Below are 21,701 nucleotides of genomic sequence, written 5' to 3'. Positions count from 1 at the left end.
AACAGTCCTGAATCTGAAATCTTCCCTTTTCTGTATGTGTGTGTGTGTGTGTGTGTGTGTGGGCAACTCTCGGATTGAGACGTTAGGATCAGTAATCTGATGACAGCTGAGACCCCTACTGACTGAGCCGAATACAAAACCATGAGAACATTCTCTCAACCACACACAGCTAATCTCTCTCTCTCTCTCTCTCTCTCTCTCTCTCTCTCTCTCACACACACACACACACACACACACACACAAACACAATTTATTCAATATCAGGACTTGAAGTCATATATTTTCAATGTACATTTTATAAATATATATATTTCTATGTATCGCTGCTGTTCAATGAAAAACATGTATCTAAATGTATGTGTGTTTTTAGTTTTCTCCACGGTTTAAACACTGTAGCTGTTTACTGTGTAAATAATTCTGGATGAATGGATCAATAGAAATGCTCAAAATTACTTGGAATAAACTCTTATTTTACATAATACAGAATTATAGAATGTGTGGGGAGTGTAGAGACAAACGCTGATGTGAAATCAATGCGAAAGCCTGGACAGAATTCAGAAATCATAAAATTCATATCCCAAAAAGAGACACATCTGGAAAAAAGGACACCTGGACCTAATAATAAAATTATTATTAGGGTGTGTGATAAATATGCAAAAATAGAAGAAATTGGGAAGGGGGCAAATACTTTTCCATACTACTGTATGTATCCCAATGTAACAATGGATTTCTATGAAAGTTTGTTGGTTCTGATATTGTACATTAGCCCTGTTTTTCCGGCTTTTCCAACAACATCAGCACATATTTGTCCTGAAACTGTACAAAAACACACACATAGACACACACATTAACTCCATCCTCGACAGATCTTTCTGAGAAAACTTTGGTGAAACAGATACAGATGCTAAAAGCACGGCTAATTCCCTAACCTCAAACGCAGGCCCAAACTACCCTGGTCTACGTAATTACATCCTAACATCAGCAACAAATCAGGCTAATACAACTAACAGCATTCCAGCAATTAGCAAGAATCCTGTGCTAAAGAATTTGCTAGAGCATGGCTTTGTAAGCGCGTGCACCAGGCTATGCAGGCTCCTGTGCCAGCCTCATACACTCCCACCTACGTCAGCTAACTGTACCAGAAGATTAGACACATGTGTTAGATTAGTGTTAACACTCATTCCTGCAGGTGGCACTTGAGGAGGAGGCCTGCTGATCCCTGCTCTAGAAAATTCAGCACCGCTCTAGTTCTTTCTAAGCCTCTCTCTCTCTCTCTCTCTCTCTCTCTTTCAGCTCTCTGTGCCACTGCTAACACCCTCTTCTCATTTTACAGTCAAATACTGAGTAAACCTACGAGGAAAAAGTGGGCAAGGCAGCCGAGGGCAATGACTTAAGCTGAAGTCTCCGGAACAGTAGGGCAGGTATGATGGTTTGAGTAAGTCATTGTATGGGTCAATAGGTAAGTGTGGTGTGTGTGTGTGTGTCTGTGTGTAGCATGCAGCTAGAAGTTCCCCCTGATAAGCAAAAAGAGACCAGCTCCCACGAGTCTATCACTTGCCACCATGTCCCACTTACACCCATAGTTTCTCTCAAACACACACACACACTCTCTCACACACATACTTTCATAGAATTTCAGAGATGGGTACTGTCCCACTTACACACATCATGTCCCACTTACACATGCACCAAGAGTTTCTGTTAAGGGACGATGTTGGAGCCTGTCACCAACAGGCTTGTGATCCTCAAGCCAACAGGTGCTTAGCAGCTAGCATTTCAACTAGCAGTCACTGCTAACTACTACCCATGAAGTGCTCAGTAGCAGTTTCGACAGCTCTAAAACACACCTCATTCAAGTCTCAGACATAAACCGAGCCATTCATAAGGCCAACCTTATGTTGAGGCAGGGGTTGGAGAACTTTCATATCTGGAGCAGTAGCAAAGACTACTTCGTTTAATTCTCAGACATCCTACCAACCAAGATTGGAAAATTGTCAAATGATCAGGTTGTAACTTTAGGGGTGTGCGTTCTGAGTAATCGGGGTAATATTCCAGTGTCCATAAGTAGAGTTAATGAAGGGTTAACCGCAAGGAAGACCTGTAGGATTACTTTTTTGAGAACAGCACTAGTGGAAATGCCTTATTATTGAATGTTTATCAGTACAGCCAAGAAAAATTGGTTGGGTTTCATTACAGATGAGCAGTAGGGGCTGCCTCTTCAGATGAGCTAATAAGCTAACATTAACACCTTAACATTAACACTATATTGCACCCATCAACTGAATGATGATATTTTATCGCATTGTGGTAAATTTGTTATTGTGATCCTCAATATAAGAGTATCTAAGCATATAGAGGATATTGTTAGTCCTTAATAAACACTGATCAACTTCAAGTTTCATTACTAACAGTGTAATTAGACTGGTGCAGCAGATGGTGATATAGTATTTTTATAGTATTTTTAGTATTTTATAGTAGATATAGTATTTTTACCATATCGCCCAGCCCTAAATCAAACCCATTGCTGACACAGATGGACATGGATCCTCGTCCCTGTATTTACTATCAGGTATTTCCAATGGAATAGGACTCTCTGGAGCAGATAAACATGAACCTATAGGCGTCGTGCCTAATGCCAGGCATGGACTAGATACTAGAGGGTATACAGCCCCTCCGCATTGATCACTGAGTGGAACTGTGCTCTCTGGAATGATGGTGCCTCATCTAATACCTTTGGGATGAGATGAGGAGTTTGGGATGAGGCGGCCTTTTCCTGATCTCACTGACGCTCTTGTTGCTGAATGCAATGAAATCCTCACAGTAATGCTCCAAAATGTAGTAGAAAGCCTTTCCTGGATGGTAGACAGTTACTCCTTTTTAATACCCTTAACTTTGGTACAAACAATGAACACTGAGCAGCTGTCTCAATACTTTTGTCCATATAGTGTATATAGTATGTTGGATGTTAATGAGCGCTTGTCATTTTCTTTACCAGGTCTTGTCTTGACAGTGGACAGTGTGCTAAAGTGCTAGAGTACTTAGCCTAGTTAGCAAAAAAGCTGAACCGGAATTGGCCACATCCTTGACAACGTCTAAATATGAGTCTACACTCATACAGTAGTTACTAGTTACTAGCACATCCCTAGTAACTAGTTATTGTTTATTGTAGAGTTTGAGTGGTCATTAGCAAAAGGTACCATGTGGACAGTGTAATAGACGCTGCTGACACTGGCCTTTTACTCAGTACAGATTAGACGTAACATTAAAATCATACAGAGATACAGAAATAAAATAAGTGCCATTAATATAAATGGTGCACTGTCCTTTGGCCTACTCGATCTATGGGTAACTTGAAGGCAACTTGCTCAAGTTTACAACCTCTATTTACAACTTTTTGAGCTGCTTGAGAGCACCTTCCTTGCAGTAAACCTAGAAATGTACAAGAAGACTAGCACAGAGTTAATCTCAGGGAAAAGGGGGCCTTATCTTAAACCCTGCTCCACCTGTTCACCCCACTTCCGATAATCTTCCAGCCATCTGGACAACGTACTAATTTGGCAGATCCTAGCGTGTCTTCAGTACGGCCGCGCCGTGGTCGTAGACTATTTTTTGTTTTAGCACTGGAAAGGCCAATCAATCATCCTGTTTCAGGAATTATCTTTCCACTGTCAGACTGAAACACCTACAGGATATTTCCAAACTGCGTTTTGACACAATGCAGTACTGTATGTCATCAGTCCTAAGGCAGGTATTTAGACAGACACAGCCAGACAGTACATGTCAAGTGAAGAATGTGTAAACTGGAGTCAGGCCTGTAGATCTGAGAGCACTTTCTTCTCAGAGAAACTTTCCATTGGCACAGTGACAGTTATTAAAAATGTGTCCACATTCTCATTTTAGGCCTTGATGTATGATTAATAGAGCTGATCTACCAGTGAACATCTGTGTGCATGCAAATGAGAAAACTGCAGATTGAACAATGGCAGTTTTGAGGCCATCTTAAATCCAATCAGGCAATATCTGATATCTCAGATCTAATATTTCTTCCTATGAGAACTAATTTTTATGGTTTTATTTGTTTTTAGTCATTTTAGCTGGTGAAAGTACACTGTATGTCCAAATGTTTGCGGACACCCCTTCTAATGAATGCATTCAGCTACTAAGTTGCAGCCATTGCTGACACAGATGTGTAAATGCACACACACACAGCTTGTCTAGTCCCTAATAAAAGAGGACTCTCTGGAGCAGATAACCCCAGAACCATTAAAGTATCGGCACCGTCTAATGCCAGGCGTGAGCTAGAGGAGTAAAAAGCCTCTCCAAACATTGAGATGTGGAGCAGTGGAACTGTGTTCTCTGGAATGATGGGTGGTGCTCCATCCAATACGTTTGGGATGCATTGGGGAGTTAGAGATGAGATGGGGTGGTGATTACCAACACCCTGACCTTACTATGACTCTTGTCACTGAATGCAATCAAATCCTCACCGCAATGCTCCAACATCTGTTTAGAAAGCAGCATAAACTCTGTTTTAATATCCTTAATTTTAGGAGAAACAATGAATGAACAGGTGTCCCAATACTTTTGTCCACAAAGTATATCTTACTGTTGCTGCCTCTGTAATATCTGAAACAATGACCTAAATAAAATTACCTAAAACTAGTAAAAAAAAAAAAGCTTAAATATTATAAAGATAAGCTGGTTAGCCTTAGATAGTAGGCTGACGTAAACATTTAGATGATAATGACTCAGATCGAGCGACTGTTGTTGAACGCTCAGAAAGCTGAATTGAACGTTTTCCTGTGGTTTCTGATCTGTGGCCAATGTGACCAATCTGTAGCCCAGTCTCAAAACTAGCCTTTGCTTAACTTGCTCAGCTACAGATTCACCGAGTATCAGACAGCCCAGTGCAGTAACAGAGAGGTGAACATTGACCAGTTCTGCTGTGTTTGGACTCATAGCTGACTAGTTAGGTTTCGGGTGTTGTAGTAGGCTGGTTCACCCAGGTTTGCTTGCCTTCCCCGTTTAATCAAACTTACCATGTTGCTAAACACACAACTACAGTTGTTTTTCAGAGCACAAACTCAATCACCAATTGCTGAGCTCCCACAGCGCCCCCACCCTGTGGCTGTTTTTAGTCATATTTTAGCTTTGTGAAAGTACACTGTATGTCCAAATGTTTGTGGACACCCCTTCTAATGAATGCAATCAGCTACTTTAAGTTGCACCCATTGCTGACACAGATGTGTAAATGCACACACACACAGCCCCTGTCCAGTCCCTGTAGAGAAGTAATGCCAATAGCTTTAGGACATAAGACACAGCGCCCTCACCCTGTGGCTCTCTTAAACGCATATTAAGGACTGAGCTTATTGGACCATGTAAACATAGACAAAGGACAGGAATTTGGCATTCATTTTGAAATGTCAATTGAATGTCAGTATTTTTATAATACTGTGGTACCTTCCAAGCCTAATACCATGCTCCTAATACAGCCCCAGGCCTACAGTGATCATGTGACGCTGTCGTGCAGTCAGTGATGTTTCTTTGCTTTGCGTTCTGTAGCACTCTAAGTAATTCCATGACATTCGTTCCTTTCTTTTCTCCAGTATCCCATCATATGCTGTTGAAATCCGCCCGACAGTATCAGATCATCGCAATATTTATAGAGTTAACATTGGGTTCAGTGTGTGTGTGTGTGTGTGTGTGTGTGTATATGCGTACAATAACACTGCTGATCCTTAACCTTTCCATCAGATCTGCCATCTGTCATCTTCTGACAATACTCCTTTGTGCAGCCTTTCCACTGCTGCTGACACAAAGCTACGCCACCTCCTAAACCTAATCCTAACCTTTACCTCATGAACCAATAGACTCGTTGGCTCTTTGATCCCTCGGTGCCCCCCAGCCCCCATTAATAGGTCATTTTCCTACCATCATTGGGAAATTTTGGTCCCGACAAAGAGCTAAATACATGCCTACACACGCGGCCTTGTTTTATTTAATTATGACAGTGCAGCGCAGCACCGAGACGAGTGGAGAACATCCCTTACTCGTTTTTTCCAGAACAAACCCCGGGGCTGTCTCCAATGGCCATCACTCAAACACAACCCCGACCCCAGTGTAGACCCACACACCACCACCATCAACTCACGTGGCACATTCCACATGCTGGTCAGCTCTTTGGGACGGGCACAAGTCCAAAATGGGCAAACCTTCAATCGCACCACATGTTGCTTATTGTGTTGGACTAATGCATTGAAATCAGGTCAGATATACAGTACAGTAGCAGTCAAAAGTTTGGACACTCACAGAATTCTTTAATTTCTCACATTTTACAAGATCCCTAAACTGTGAATATGTAGTCCAACATCAGCTTCACTATTTAACTCCTTAACACCCCAAGGCCTAAAACACACTAATCAATAACTACAGGGACTTCTATGCAAAGTGGTAGGGCTAATCCTTGGTAATAGAAATGTGTAATAAATTGTTGGAGGGCAACTGGCCATTAAAGTGTAGCCATATTAGTGTGTTTAAGCATAAACCTTTCGATAAAAATACTCCTTTGCAGTAAACTGAGTTACTTTAACCCCTTAAATAGCCGATGGCCCATCGGTGGGCCGAAGGTTTTATCACACGGCCCGACCAGTTTGTACAGAAGTCCCTGCAGTTACTGAGTAAAACACTGTAGTGTGTAAAACGCCTTGGAGTGTTAAGGGGTTAAAGTGCACCTATTGCTGACACAAGAGTTTAGCTGTGCACACACAGCTTGTGTAATCTCCACAGACAAGCACTGCCAATAGAAATGATGGGAATCTCAGGAGGAGCTGCACATTAGCCTAAGGTCACCACACCCAGTGGCAAGCATCATCTAGAGGGCTATAAAGCCCTCCAGCATTTGGGCTGTGGAGCTGCATTCACTGGAGTGATAAAGCTCCATCTATTACACTCTTAAAAATAAAGATGCAACCAAGGGTTCTTTAAGCGTTGCCATAGAAGAACCCATTTTGGTTCCATGTTGGTCACCTGTTTTTAATGAACCTTATGTCTGAAGAACCTTGTAAAGATGTAAAGGTTCTTTACCAATTTAAAAGTTCTTCACAACTCCATAGATGCTCCAAAAATGGTTCTTATAGGACACTGCTCAAGACTGGTACATGGAGTGTTTGTTATCTAGAACTAATCATCCAACATCTGCACCTGACTTCACAGACAGCGGCTCAGTGATCAGAGCACTGGGTTGTTTATGACAGGGCTGTGGGTTTAATACCCTGGTTTGCTAGGATGCCACTGTTGCCACTGTGAGCAAGGCCCTTAACCATCTCTACCTACCCACTCTAGGCTACCCACTGTCTCCAACACAAATGTTGGTTGTGGTTGTCTTTGTCTGATGTTCTTGTGGCTGAATGCAATCAAATTCTTACGGCAATGTTCCTACATCTAGTGTGAAGCCTTCAAGGAACAAATCAGCCACTGCAAAACCACCTCTTGATTTTGACCCTCAAATAAAAAATGAATACATTTCAGACTTGAAGACAAATGCAGCTGCATGCTGTTTAGCAGTTGCTAGGTGCAGTCCAATCACTGTCCAAGCATACATAAGCGAGCCAGCTTGCACAACAGCTCATAAGCGCTCATAAGGCCAATTAACAAAAAGTCTTGATAGTCAAAACTCTCCCTGAGCAGTGTGCACTGAGCTGAGGTGAGATGGGACGGGAGCAAACAAGCAGAGGTGAAACCTAAACCGGCATGAAGCTCTGTCCTGTAGGATCCAGTGCTTCATGCTGGTGCGATCCACTAACCCAGTTTAGATCACGCCATCTTGCAGGCTTTCAAAGCCTCAGTCCCATCGGCCCCTTTTAGTTTTAGTGCTGCTCGCTTCTGCATTAACAAAGACAGGCTTGGGATTAACCCTGTACTAGTACAGCGCTATTGTACAATATGCACATAATATGTAGAGTAGGGCTGGTCGGTATGGCAAACATGTCGTATCATGATATTTGAAGATATTATGACAATACATGACATTTTAACATGCAGACAAAACGCATTATTAGCAACAGATTCTTAAAAAAGCTATCCAAATACTCCCCCGTACTAAGTACAGTGACTCCATCCAACTAAACAGGATGAATTACACTCTCTGTAATGAATCATGCAGTCAACATCTATAGAAACTGGTGGGGCTACCCGTCGGTGGTCCATAGGCTTTATAAGGGGTAAAGAATCATTTAAGGAAAGTAAGTTAGTGTTCTAATCCAGGTGTGTTTAGCTGTCCAATGATGTCGCATTAGCAGCAGGCTAAAGATGGGATTAGCTTTCTATATGTTACATATAGAAAGCATGGATACCTATTCATTACATATTCAGGTTCAAGTATTGGGCCAATATCAGCAAAAATCCAATGCTAGATCAGATCCAATTTTGCAACAAATCTATCCTGAAGTAGCACACACTCCTGCTGTGTGATGTGGTTTTCTTAGCTGTGAGATTCGTCCTGTGGGGTAGTGGAGCATTTCGGTAATTTCAGGATGACAGCCTACTTTTAGATGCACAGCTAATTTTAATACTTTTTAAAGCAGCTTTATGCAAGAATGGGCATTTCTTGCTCCTGGGCTCCCCCTACAGTTGGGCACGCTTTACACATGTATTTTTACAAGCTGAGAGATTTCAGAACCGGAACTGAAAGCAGTAATATTCTACACAAACATGACTCGCAGCAGTTCTCGCAAGCATTATCCTGATGAACTTAGAGTAGTAACAACCGCGGCGCTAACCCCCTTATTACAGGTGAAAATGCTACATAATGCTGCTTTAAAGCAGTTTTTAAAGAAGAAGAATGGACGCATGGAAGACACACACACCCAGATTATTCTCTGTCCTGGCACCAAGGAAGTGGAACGAACTCTTCCGAACAGCAGTAACAGCAGGTTAGTAAGCTCTACACTCAGGAATTGTGTATTGTTGTACTAGGGTTATTGGGTGTCTTGAATTGGGGGTATATCGTCACTAGTTTTGGATATTCCGAGAGAATGATTAAGCCATTCTGGATATCGTTTATCGGTATTGGACGATGTTTATCTTGCCTTGTGTAGTTTCACCTGAAACAACTACATTTCACATCTGATTTCAACGCTTAAGGATTTCATATGAGCCTGTCTGATGTATTTGTGTGTATTAACAATCTATTCAATGTCATCTGATCTTATTTAACCCCTCAATGCAGATAAAAGCCTTATCACACACTAAGGTGTATTATTATTCAGTAACTACAGGGGCTTCTGTACTAACTGCTGGGGCTATTCTTTGGTAACAGAAGTTTGTAATAACACTTTGGGCCCATCTGCTGCCCACAGCATGTTTAAGGGGTTAACCTACAGAGGAATGCTATAATACACATATATACAGTTCTACAATCTACAGGTAAATAGACATTTGTACTGTTGTATGTGAGTGGCCCACAATTGAACTAGAGAGACAAGAGAAGACAAGTCCAAACAGAGCCTCATGCCCACAGGAAAAACAGAAGAAAGACAAAAGTCATCACTGAGATCAACTCAGTCATATCTATCATGGAGTAGCAGAGCTTTTTCTTTTTTACAGTAGCCTAAAAACTCCACTTATTAACCACTTGTTTTGCAGGTCGCTCAGTTTACCCTTAAGTTTCCCCTTAATGCACTTTATATGGGTCCACACTTCAATTCCTCAATTCAAATGCCTCAGCTGACATCAGGTTAAATATAAGGTTTATAGCAGTTACTGAAGTTACTATTAATTAGTAGTTATGTACACTATATGTACAGAAGTATTTGGACACCTGCTCATTCATTGTTTCTCTTCTGTCCAGGAAAAGAAGTCTCTACTAGATTTTGAAGCATCGCTGTGAGAATTTGATTGCATTTAGCAACCAAAACAAACATTTAGGATGGTGGACATTGGATCACAACCACACCTTATCCTCAACCCCCCAACTCATCCCAAAAGTAATGGCTGGAGCACCATCCATCATTCCAGAGAACACAGTGCTTCCACTGCTTCACAGCTCAATGCTGGGGGGCTTTATACCCCTCTAGCCCACACTTGGTTCACACATTAGGCATGGTGCCAATAGGTTCATTTTTATCTGCTCCACAGAGTCCTATTGTGTTGGCAATAATTCTCTATAGGCAGTAGACAAGCTGTGTGTGTATGTGTGCATTTGCACACCTGTGTCGGCAATGAGTGCAACTTAAAGTAGCTAAAATAATTCATTACAAGGGGTGTCCACAAACATTCGGACATACAGTGTACTAAACAATAGGTTTTCGAATGAAAATTCAAAAATGCCTCTAGTTTTTTTGGTCCCTCAGTGATGCTGATGGAATGTATTTTAATGGAAACATGCCTGTAAAAGCTTTGTGGACATCGTCCCAAGATCTTCCAATCTTATGCTGCTTTCCAGATGTCTGGGTATATCAGAAAAAGGGTTTTCCAACAGCAAGCACCACATAAGCACAAGTCGGACCAAGTCAGGTACATCAACATTTTTTAAGCAAACAGCTCATCAGTGTAAATAATCAAATAAAACTTTACAAATATAATAAACATGGTAAAATCATTCTTTACATATATCAGGGGTGTTTAGTACCCTTCTTGCTTAATAACATTACTAGGTAATACTATTACTACTAAATAATAATCATAATAATAATAATGGTAGTAATTATACTATTAGTTATTATTTTTGTTATTATTATTATTATTATTATTATTATTATTATATTAGTAATATTACTGTCACACATGTGCATTAAATAGTTCCTTTGCTGCATAAAACTACATGTGAACTATAGCTAGAACTCATAGGTATATTGATTGTATCCAAACATTTCTGCACAAATATTTCTGAGTGTTCATTACTCCGCTCAAAAAACGGAATCTAGCCCTGACTGAAAGCGTTAGCTTCTCCAGCTTTTGAAAAGATGTTATGGGGCTGGGGCATTATGGGAAATGTAGTACCAGTAGTACGCACCACAGTAAATTGGGTCTAATGCTGCCCTTTGACATATACAACTAACCTATGTTTTCTTTCTGCTTCATTTCTGTTCAGAGAGAGTTGCAAAACAGGCCAAAACTGATATCCTAGCTCCCAGCCAATAAACTACAATGTCCTACACTCCCACATAAACCACATGAACAGATTAATGGGATTGAATGGAAGAAAAGTATGACCAGACCTACTTCACGTCTCACTATAGGTCTCCTCTACTGTTACATGATACGCTGGAGATGCTTCGTTCAGGACTTGAGCAGCTGATCATGCACCATCATACGACAGCTCAACATCACTGGAAGAGAGAACTGATTGAAGTCTTAAATACAATATCTGATTAATACTTCCAGAGTTATAGAGTGGCCTGCCGTGGGTTTCTAAGCCAAAAATGAAAGCTAGCATATCAACAGCTTCACTTTATTGCACCCATCAGATTAAACAGCACTAATCTCCAGTGCTTTGAGGAGCTGAGATGGTTAATAGGAGCTTAAACCACATCATAAGTGTTGTTTTTGGTCGCTTGTGTTCAAAAGAGAACATCCTGATCTCAGAAGAAGCTCCTTATCGCCGCAGGAGGGACTCGATAATTGTGCAATAGCTTTGTCGAGGGCCACGTGATGTGTGTTGACATCAGAAATAAGACGTTCCTGAGAAAGATGTTTTTGGAAGCCTTTAAGTAGGAGGAGGACAACTGGGTTTAATCTCAAGCTGAGGAACGCTACAATTTACCATCATAAAAGGCAAACTTCTGCAGGAGTTCCTCGGGATCATGGGATAGAGGATGTGTTTATACATGTTCGAGTGCGAGAAAAGTCGGTAGGCAAATAAAAAAAAGAAAATAAACAGACGTTTGAAGAGGAGCACCTCCTCCCAACCACAGTACAAACCTCCCCAGCTCCGGGCCGAGTTCACAATAACCAAACACAATGAACACAAAAGCTATGGGCTTTGCTACGTTAAGCCTCCCTTACAAAAGCTTTAAACGTGGCCTCCAGCTGCGAGGGTGCTTTTTCAATAAACAGTTATTTGGGGCATTTGCTGCTGGTATGGTCACCTGAACTCATCAGGCTTGTTGAATATGGAGCTCATCGCGCACCACAGTACCGCCCACATATCAAAGCCATGTCCTTCCATTTCTTTCAGCCTTTATTTTTTATCTATATTGTTCGAGGTCTGCAGCTACTGGGTGACCATTTCACAACCTCATTTTATGAGGAATAGACCAACAGAAATGGTCCCAAATCATCCAACATTAACGTCAAAAATACACTATATGGACAAAAGTATTGGGACACCTGCTCATTCACGGTTTCTTCTAAAATGGAGGGTATTATCCTGCTTTTTCTTGGAGTAACTGTCTCTACTGTCCAGAGAAGAAGGCTCCCTATTAGATTTTGGAGCACTGCAGTAAGGATTTGATTGTATTCAGTGAGATCAGGATGATCATCCCAAACTCATCCCAAAAGTTCTGGATGGAGCACCATAATTCCATCATTCCAGAGACCACAGTTCTTCCACTGCTCCACCGCACAATGCTGGGGGCTTTATACCCCTCTAGCCCACGCCTGGCATTAGGCATGGTGCCATGGGCATTTATACGTATTAGGCCTATTCAGACTTTTTGGTCTTCTCGACTGCTTTTTTGAGCCACAATACAGGAGAGCCATTTCGAATGCAGCTCATTTGCATATATCAATAAAATACTATATCAAAAGCAGGGTTACACAAAGAAATTGCTTAACTGTGACCGTTTCGAGTACCTTCGAGTACCCACATTTACATGTATCCACATGTTCAGCTTTGCTCCTACAGCCTGTAGTTTAGCTCCGTCCCATCCGCATCGAAGTTTTAACAAGATGAACGGCTCGATGGTACGGAATTGCATGGTTAGCACTGTTTTTGGGTACATAAACACACACAAATATCACAAGTGGACCTCAAATACATACAGATACTAATACACAGTATCAATACAGTGTAGGATATGAGCCCTTTAACTGTGAATACGTTAAGAAAGCTGCAGCTGCAGCCTATCAGGACAGCGTTAAAGCTTAAGCCGCAGACTAGATGGACTCTAGTGGTGCAACACGATGTGCTAAAAGATGGAATACTAGCAACAAAGGACTCCTTGAGTGAAATCTCTTGGTGATGTAATCCAGTTCATTACACTGCAGCTGACTCTACAGTCAGCAGTAGCCCGATATAGCCACAATGGGCAGGCTGGGGCCTTTGGGACAGCGGTTTAGCTCCCAATCCTTCCTGGTCACTGAGTACAAAAATCAATCTAATGAGGTCAGAACACCTGCTGCAAGCAACAAAACAGGGGGGGGGGGTCATATCTAACATCCCTCACGGGACAGGGAAGGTCAGTGCTGATGCACAGAGGGACAGTTGGAAGCCACCTGATAGAAATGATGCAAAGACATTCCAGTTGAGTCCAGCTATTGTCCAGCAGACATTCTGAACTCACCTCTAACAGCCCTTTATATGAGGAAAAGAGTGGATCAGTGGTGGACAAGGGACCATTTTCCCCTTAAGATACACTTGCTACATTTATGGGTGGGACTTAACTGCTATTGGCTGAGGGGGTCAGCCTATCAGAAAAGGGAATTTTTCATATATGGACGGTAAAGTTTAAAAACTCTGGGGACTGAGGAGGGAGGGCTATGGTGGCTAGTTGTCTAACTGTGGTCACCCACATTTGGTCACACACATGCTGTCCCTTCAGCTCTTCCTAATAAAAATGATGCAAAGCACATTCCAGAGCCCCTCATTTGTCCAGCACACATTCGGCACCCACTTGTGTCCAAAAGTGGACATCTCTAACATATCTTAATATCTTAGCGGTGGACAGTTGGCCCAAGGCACCATTTTTCCCTTGTGATCCACTTATGGCGTATGGGGGGGTGCTAAACTGCTGCTGAGTGGGTCAGTACATCACAAAACCAGTGGATTCAAAGAAGGGAACTTTCCATATATGGACGGTCAAGTTTTAAGACTTTAAGAACTGAGGAGTGAGGGCTATCTGGTTTTCAGTGACCCGAGCACTAGTTGTCTAACTGTGGTCACCCACATTTGGTCACACACATGCTGTCCCTTCAGCTCTTCCTAACTGAAATGATGAGAAGCACATTCCAGAGCCCCTCTTTTGTCCAGCACACATTCTGCACCCACCGTAGCAGAAAAGCACTGCTGTGGTCCTGGACTGACCCTGGATCGCCTCAACAGGTGACGCCAGCAGACCTAGCAGTGCACCCCTCAGGCTCCTAAACAGCCCCTGCGCTGAGAGCTGCTGTCCGGGCTGTGAGGGGCTGGCGGTGGCGCTTGCATAAGGCTGACTTGGCTAACACTGTCCGCTGAGATGTCGCAGGTTAGCGGTGTGTGTCTGTGGCGGTTTGGGGGGGATGCTGGGGGGTGTTGGGGGGGATGTTGGGGGGTGTAAATAAAAACACAGCACGTACCTCGATCCATCTCTGAGCCTCTCGGACGGCCGGCTCCGAGACTGACTCGGCAGACTGCTGCTGCTGCTGCTGCTGCAGATGGAGATGCCGTCCTGCCTCTGACCCCGGACTGGCCATTTAGATCGCCTCTCTGGCCTACCTGGACGGCGGGTGGTCGAGCAGCCCCGGGTAGGAGGGTCCCTGGCCGGCTAAAGTTCTCTTCAGCACTTGTGTGTCGCTGCCTCGCTGCCTCCGTGCCGCAGACCTGCACTGCACTTTGCAGATGAGCTGAGACGCACCCCCTCCTCCCCTCCACACAGACACACACTCTCTCTCTCACTCACACACACACACACACACACACACACACGCTCACATACACACACCCACTTTTCTCAATCGCAGGGAGCGCAGGCTCCGCCGACCTGCTCGCGCTGCCTCCTCAATCGGACCAATAGCTAAAAATAACGAGGGAAAGGAAAGCGGGTAGCAGCCAATCAGAGGCGAGATCGGCCCTACGACACGCCCACTACAGCTCAGAGGGACAGAACAGCACTGAAATAAAATAAAAATATAGAATTATTATTATTATTATTATTATTATTATTGTTATTATTATTATTGTTATTATTATTATTGTTATTATTATTATTGTTGTTGTTGTTGTTATTATTATTGTTGTTGTTGTTGTTGTTGTTATTATTGTTGTTGTTATTATTATTATTGTTGTTGTTCTTATTATTGTATATCGTTGTATAATTATAGAATATGTGATTATTATTGCATATAATTAATGCAATTATTGTATGTATTTAAAGTAATTAATATTTTACATTAACAATTATATTTATTATTTGATTCATTTTATCATATTTATTATACTTTATTTTATTATATATTGTTGTTATCCATATTATTAAGTATTAGAATATTAGCCAGATTTATTCAACTATAAAATATATTATTAGGATTGTTATATGAAATTACAATGTAATAACATTTAACATGCAATTATATAAAAATACATAGACAGTTACATAATCATACATAATATATGAGACATTATTATCCAATATGGTTGTTCTCGTTATTCTTTTTTTTGTAGTAGTAGTAGTAATAATGATCATAATAATAACAACAACAATAAGATGAAGAATCATCATCATCAACCGAGTTGTTATTATTAAGAATAAAAAGGTTGAGTGTGACAGTCTGAGTCTGTAGTAGAGTGTCGGTATAAATCACTGGTAGTAAAGTAACTCCCTGAGTTTGCATCGATTCCTGGCAGCTCCAGATCTGCTATGCCAGGCAATCAAGAGGTAAAGGTAAAGGTGCAGGTATTTGTCACTCCACATTTAACCCATCTGTGGTAGTGAACACACACACACACACTAGTGCACTAGGGGCAGTGAGCACACACACACCCAGAGCGGTGGGCAGCCAACTCCAGCGCCCAGGGAGTGGAGAGGGTAAAGGGCCCGGCGCTCTAACCGCTGAGCCACCACTGCCCCATAAGAGCAAACTGCAGCTTCGTCTGCGGGCCTGCCTCGCCTCACCTCACCTCACCCCCAGACTGTGTGTAGATAAGCTAGAGGCTAATAGTAGAGGCTAATAGACTGCCTGACTATAACTTAATACTGCTTGGTCCTACAGTTCATTAGTGCTATTTGGGTTTTATAACCTGTCTCCCACTCCCACACACTCCCACTCCCACACTCACACTTTCATATAAAGAAGCATGAATACTCAGGGCAGCTCTTTTGATTGATCAGTCCTTCTTAGAAAACGACCCTTCACTGAGTCCACTGTGCTGTGTTTGTAAGAGTTGTCTCTGAGGTCCTGAACTGTAGTTTGGGTCAGTTTGAGGTGGGTGTGGATAATAATTGGATCGTTTACACCTTTATTTCACCTGCCTGCCTGTGTGTGTGTGTGTGTGTGTGTGTGTGTACCCAGGCTGTGTGTGCTGCAGATACTCAAATACAATAAAGATAAATGACTGTAGCACACAGCGCTCGGAGTGTCATCAGGCTATTGAGACACTGTATAAGTTTGTGCATGTAAATGAATCACATTAACCCTTTAAAGCCAAGGGCATCATATTTGATACATATTTGAGTTTTTGAGACGTTGGCTACATCAATGTGATGATTAAATGGTCTTAAATAATGATTCAAATTTATATAATAGATAATAAATAAATTATAATTTACAAAAGGGAAATAATGATCATTCATAATACATAAAATAAATAATAAATTACATAATAAGAAATTGAATTTTCCCTGTTGGATTAACCCAATGCACTGTAGGCACCAGGAAATACATACAGGTTTCCAAGTTTGAAAATTACTAAAAAAAAATTACAAATATTTTAAAGGCAACTTAGCATATAAGGGGTTAACAATCTTCTTCTATATGTTTTAGTTGTCTTTTTAAAAACTGCTGTTAGCAATAAATTCTAGATATATGAAATATGATACAAAATAAAAGTCCTATATTTTTAATAATTCACCTGAACAGTTTGGAAATGTTGGATTTTCTAGCAGTTATTTAATGCCTCGTGCCTTGAAATGTTTAATAAATGTCTTCAGTTCTATTATTTATCAAAAATAACGTTTGCGTGGGAAATTATAGGCCAAACCCCTAAAGCAAAGGAAAAGTCCTAGTTCGTCCCTAACGAGTCCTGATGGCTGTGCTGCCCTCTGGTGGCGAGCGGCTTCAACTACTCCCCCGTCTGAGCAGTGGGGCGCACTGCTCCTTTAAGGTTGCACTTTAGCACCTCAGCGATGGCAATACAGGCTCGTTTGGTTAGCTAGCTAACTGCTAGCTTGTAGCTGCTAGTGTTATCTATCTTGTGAATCTCTAAGCAAAGTCAGCCCATTTCTAACTGACCCTATTCCGCCTGTCCTCGCCATGTCGTTCATAAACAGATAAACAGCTGAACCGGACAGTCAGAGAGCTGACAGATGACTCTGACAGCTCCCCCTTTCTCCTTTAGCAGCATGTTTAAGAAGCCTGCTGTTTCACACACACACACACACACACACACACACACACCTCTCTCTTTCTCCCTCTCTCTCACACACACACACACACACACACGTCCCGACTTGCTGCTCTAACTGACTCCTTCTCCTCCTTCTCCTTCATTTACCAGGTGAGTTCACACTGATTCACTCTCTCGTCCAGCGTCTTAGTCTGTGGGAAGGAAAGGGGGTTTAACGGTTTGTTTTGGGATCAATAAAGTTGTCTATATCTGTATTAATAACAATAATCGAACAGCAGTGAAAGGAGAACGTAACTAGTGACTAGCACGGTAAGATCTGCCAATGAGTCGACTCTGTGAATCGACTCTTTTTAATCAACTCGCATTAAAGAGTCGATGTTTTGATTGAATTTTATCTTTTGTATTTTTTGTCAATCCTTTGCAATTCTGAAGGTTTATCACGTCCTCGGTGTGCTTATTAGATTTCTGTAATTACGGTGTGAAAAGTGAATCACCTCAATTCATTCACTCATACTTGTTGTTTAAATGATTCACTGTAGCAAAAGTTTCATATTTGTTTATTTTTATTATAGAAAGGGCGCGTTTTATAATTACAAGAGTAATGATTCACGATAAGGTTAATATATTACTAATATCTAAAATAATTTGGTCAACTTGGCTCTTAAAAAAATGGATACAAGAAAGAGTGATTCGAATGATTCGGCTCATATTGGTGAAATGATGAGTGTCTATCATTAGATAATAGTCCAGAAAGTAACACAACATCCTCAGAACTGCTCAGATATCATTAATTTCGAGAAATTGCTGTATGGACTGGCAAGAGGTATTGTATACCAGCAGGTGGCGCTGTGGCATGTATGTACCAATCAAACTGCAGCCTTGGAGTCAGCCCCTTTTCCTAGTCTATCCTGAGTGAATAAAAGTAAATGGGACTAATCAGTCAATGCTCCTTTCTGGAAATGTGTCTTATATTAAACGTGTGGATAGCTTGTAAATTCACTGTATGGACAAAACTATTGGGACACCTGGCTCATTTCTTGTTTCTTTCTAAATCAAGAGTTATTCTGCTCTTGGTGAAGTGACTGCCTCTACTGTCCAGGGAAGAACAAGGCTTTCTAATAGATTTTGGAGGAGCACTGCTGTGAGTATTTGATTGCTTTCACAGAGAAGACCGTTCGTGAGCTCAGGTCCCCAACTCCCCAACTCATCCCAAAAGTACTGAATGGTCCACTGTTCCTCCACTGCTCCACAGCTCAATGCTGGGGGGCCTTATCTAGCCCACACCTGGTATTAGGCATGGTGCCAATAGCTTGATATTTACCTGCTTGCTACAGAGAGACCTATTCTATTTTAAAGTACTCCAATGTCCAAAAGTATCCAGACACACCTTCAAATAAATTACCTTAACTACCGGGTGTCACCGGGTGTAACTAATGCCGATGTGACCCCATAGAAAAGCATTGTTATTACAGTGGGGCTGTCTGGAGCAGCCTCACATGAGCCTAAGCTCACCAAGCCCAACACCAGGCATCAGCTACAGGGGTACAAAGCCCCCAGCACAGTAGATTAGTAACGTTCTCTAGAGTCCATTTAGTACCTGTGGCATAAGTTAGAGTGGTGGTTGTGATCCACAACTAAGCACCTCTCACTACTGCCCTTGTGGCTAATTGCAATCAAGTCCTCACAGCAGTGTCCCAACACCTAATGTAAAGCCTTCCAAGAAGAGTCTGGCCCTTAAGCTGATACTGCAGACCTCAGTAGTGTCCATAAACTTTTGGACATGTACTTTTGTGTACGTTCAGCTCGGATGCTTCACCCAGCTGTGAATTTAGAGAAGGTTGAGTTGATGTTTCTCTGCTGTTCTTCTCGCTTCTTTCAGGCCTGAAGAAATGGTGTCGCTGCTGCTGATCTCACTCCCTCTGCTCCCCGTGGTCGTCATGGCTACCACGCTTTGTCACTCGCGGCTGCTGGCGCTTTGTCGTCGTGTGTGTGAGAGGGTGCTGAGGTTCTTTCATGGGGAAGTGTGTGTGAAGAGCACGCATGCCTACGTCTTCTCCGAGTGCACCCACGGCCAGGCTGCCAGCGTGCTGGCCACCTTCGACCTGTACGCCAGGACACATGCCTCAGTCAGCATCGGGCCGGAAAAAGGTTAAAGCCACAGTCACTGTTGTGTGTTTGTACACTAAATGGACATAAGTATTGGGACACCTGCTCATTCATTAATTCTTTTGTTGGAGTAACTGTCTCTACTGTCCAGGGATGGCATTTTTGCTAGATTTTGGAGAAGCATTGCTGTGAGGATTTGATTGCATTTAGCACTTTTTAAAAAGTATTAGATGGAGCACCATCCATCATTCCAGAGAACACAGTGCTTCCACTGCTCCACAGCTCAATGCTTGGGGGGCTTTATACCCCTCTAGACCATGCCTGACATTGGGCATGGTGCCAATAGCTCAATGGTTCTTCTTTCTCTGATCTCTCGTGGTTTCTTCACGCAGGTGAGTTTGTGGATGAGGTGGTAAAGCGTGAGGCTCCTCTCAGGGTTCTGGAGTTGGGAATGCACTGTGGCTACACCTCCGTCAGAATCCTGCGCCTGCTGCCCACCTCTGGCAAGCTGCTGACTGTGGAGCTGGACCCCCTCACTGCCGAGAAAGGAGAGGAGATCATTCTGGTGGCTGGGTTCAAAAATCCACAGGTGCGTAAAACACTTAAGGCTTAGGTATGAAGGTAACGTGTATGTGGGTTCTCCGGTGGGTAGATGGCGCTCTCCTCCCTCATTACTCTCAAAGCATTGTTGGCTGGCTCAGCGCTTTCCTCCAAACTGCCCGGCAATGCTGGTTTCTGACCACTCTGTAAATGAAGATGGCAGATCAAGTACATCGAAGTTACCAGGCGTCTGTCTTCCTCAGTTCCAGGTACTGACCTGCTCCTCAGCCGAAGCCATCTCCAGCTTACCGTCTCAACTAGGCGAGAGCTGTTTAGACCTGGTTGTGATGGACCATGACCCTGAGCAGTACCTGCCGGACCTGCTGGCCCTGCAGAGAGGGAAGCTCCTGTCTGCCCGCTGCGTCCTGCTGCTCAACGGGACTCTGGAACCTGGAGCTCAGGCCTTGCTGGAGCATGTCACTGCTAGGCCTCAGCAGTATGACATAGGTCACCAGTTTAAAGACATGGTAGAGATCCACTGCCATATGCCCACACATTCCCAGGGGGAAGTAAGCTAATGATATTGGGGGGTGCGGGTACAATTTTTTTATTGTACTGGTTCAGTTTTTTTTTACTGATATTATTTATCTACATTCTTGGAAAAATCAGCTGCCCTTTACATTTGGGAGTATTTTCACTTGATTTTAATTGTATTTTTTAATTATTTATTTTGTTTTATTCCTTTTATATTTTGTAACTTATTATTAGTTACAAAACATATTTTTACTTGTGTTTATTATTTTTATTATTACTATTATTTTAGTAATATTTTAGTCTGTTAATAGTTCTTGTTTGTTCCTACATTTTGTTTTAAATATTATCGTTTTATTTGGCTGTTTTTTGTTTATTTTGTTATTTTTAACCTTTTTTCTTTATGTCATTTTGGCTTATTAATTGCTAAATTCTTAAAAATCCTTTTTAAAATAATTATTATGATGTATTTTTCACTCTCTTACTAATTTCAGAATTTTATATCAGTTACGCTCAAATGATTTTCTCTTGAATGTTTTTAATTTGCTCTTTTACCTCCATTGCTATTGCCATCTTTTGCTAGTATGGACCCCGCCCAAGGACATGGTAAGAACTCTGTAGTCTTTTGGGCTGTAGTTCAGGGTGGCTTTTGGAGGATTTGGAGGGTTTGTGAATACTGCACCCCACCAAACATGTGGTGTGTGCGAAGTTGTTCCATCACTAGGTTGAAGTAGAACTTGAGGGTATTTATGGGGAGATGGAGAAGGAGTTTGAGGTGTGGGCCGTCTCTCAAGACTAGTCCATTAACAAAGTTGATACAATATTATGTTTATTTCTGTTTATTGTAAAGGCTGGGCTACATTGAAAATGATGGTCACACATAATGTACCTCAGAGTGACAATAAAGGTTGATTGATTGATTGATTGATTGATTGATTGATAGATAGATATTTCAGGCTGAATGCACCAAGAGAAATGGCTTCAAATAAAATCTCTGTAATTCAAAGCTCTTGTGTTTTCCTTCAATAACATTAGTCAAGAT

At 42.0% G+C, this 21,701-nt stretch overlaps 2 protein-coding genes across 10 annotated transcripts in view; one reads left to right on the top strand and one right to left on the bottom strand.

The window, feature by feature from the left end:
- The window catches only part of limch1b (LIM and calponin homology domains 1b), a 143,851-nt gene extending 129,026 nt beyond the window's left edge, over positions 1–14,825 (bottom strand). For 5 of the 8 annotated variants that reach the window (XM_072663687.1, XM_072663691.1, XM_072663689.1 and 2 more), the window contains exon 1: positions 14,497–14,824. In XM_072663687.1, coding sequence (XP_072519788.1) covers positions 14,497–14,613 — 117 coding nt within the window. In that variant the 5' untranslated portion in view covers positions 14,614–14,824. Of the gene's footprint in view, positions 1–14,496 lie in introns of all 8 variants that reach the window. The other 3 variants (XM_072663693.1, XM_072663694.1, XM_072663690.1) reach the window with 2 other exon arrangements.
- A 2,447-nt stretch (positions 14,826–17,272) lies between these two features.
- Positions 17,273–20,816, top strand: LOC140541197 (catechol O-methyltransferase-like). 2 transcript variants are annotated; one of them, XM_072663754.1, is made up of 5 exons: positions 17,273–17,632; positions 18,540–18,623; positions 19,362–19,630; positions 19,981–20,177; positions 20,392–20,816. In XM_072663754.1, exons 3-5 carry the CDS (start codon positions 19,372–19,374, stop codon positions 20,704–20,706), a joined length of 771 nt encoding a protein of 256 aa, XP_072519855.1. In that variant the 5' UTR covers positions 17,273–17,632; positions 18,540–18,623; positions 19,362–19,371; the 3' UTR covers positions 20,707–20,816. The 2 variants fall into 2 exon arrangements, with proteins under 2 accessions (XP_072519855.1, XP_072519856.1); XM_072663755.1 differs by lacking the exon at positions 18,540–18,623.
- The last annotated feature ends 885 nt before the right edge of the window (positions 20,817–21,701 follow it).

Source organism: Salminus brasiliensis, chromosome 19 (genome assembly GCF_030463535.1).
Source record: "Salminus brasiliensis chromosome 19, fSalBra1.hap2, whole genome shotgun sequence".
NCBI classification, from domain to species: Eukaryota; Metazoa; Chordata; class Actinopteri; order Characiformes; family Bryconidae; genus Salminus; species Salminus brasiliensis.
This window is presented reverse-complemented; position numbering and strand designations above follow the sequence as displayed.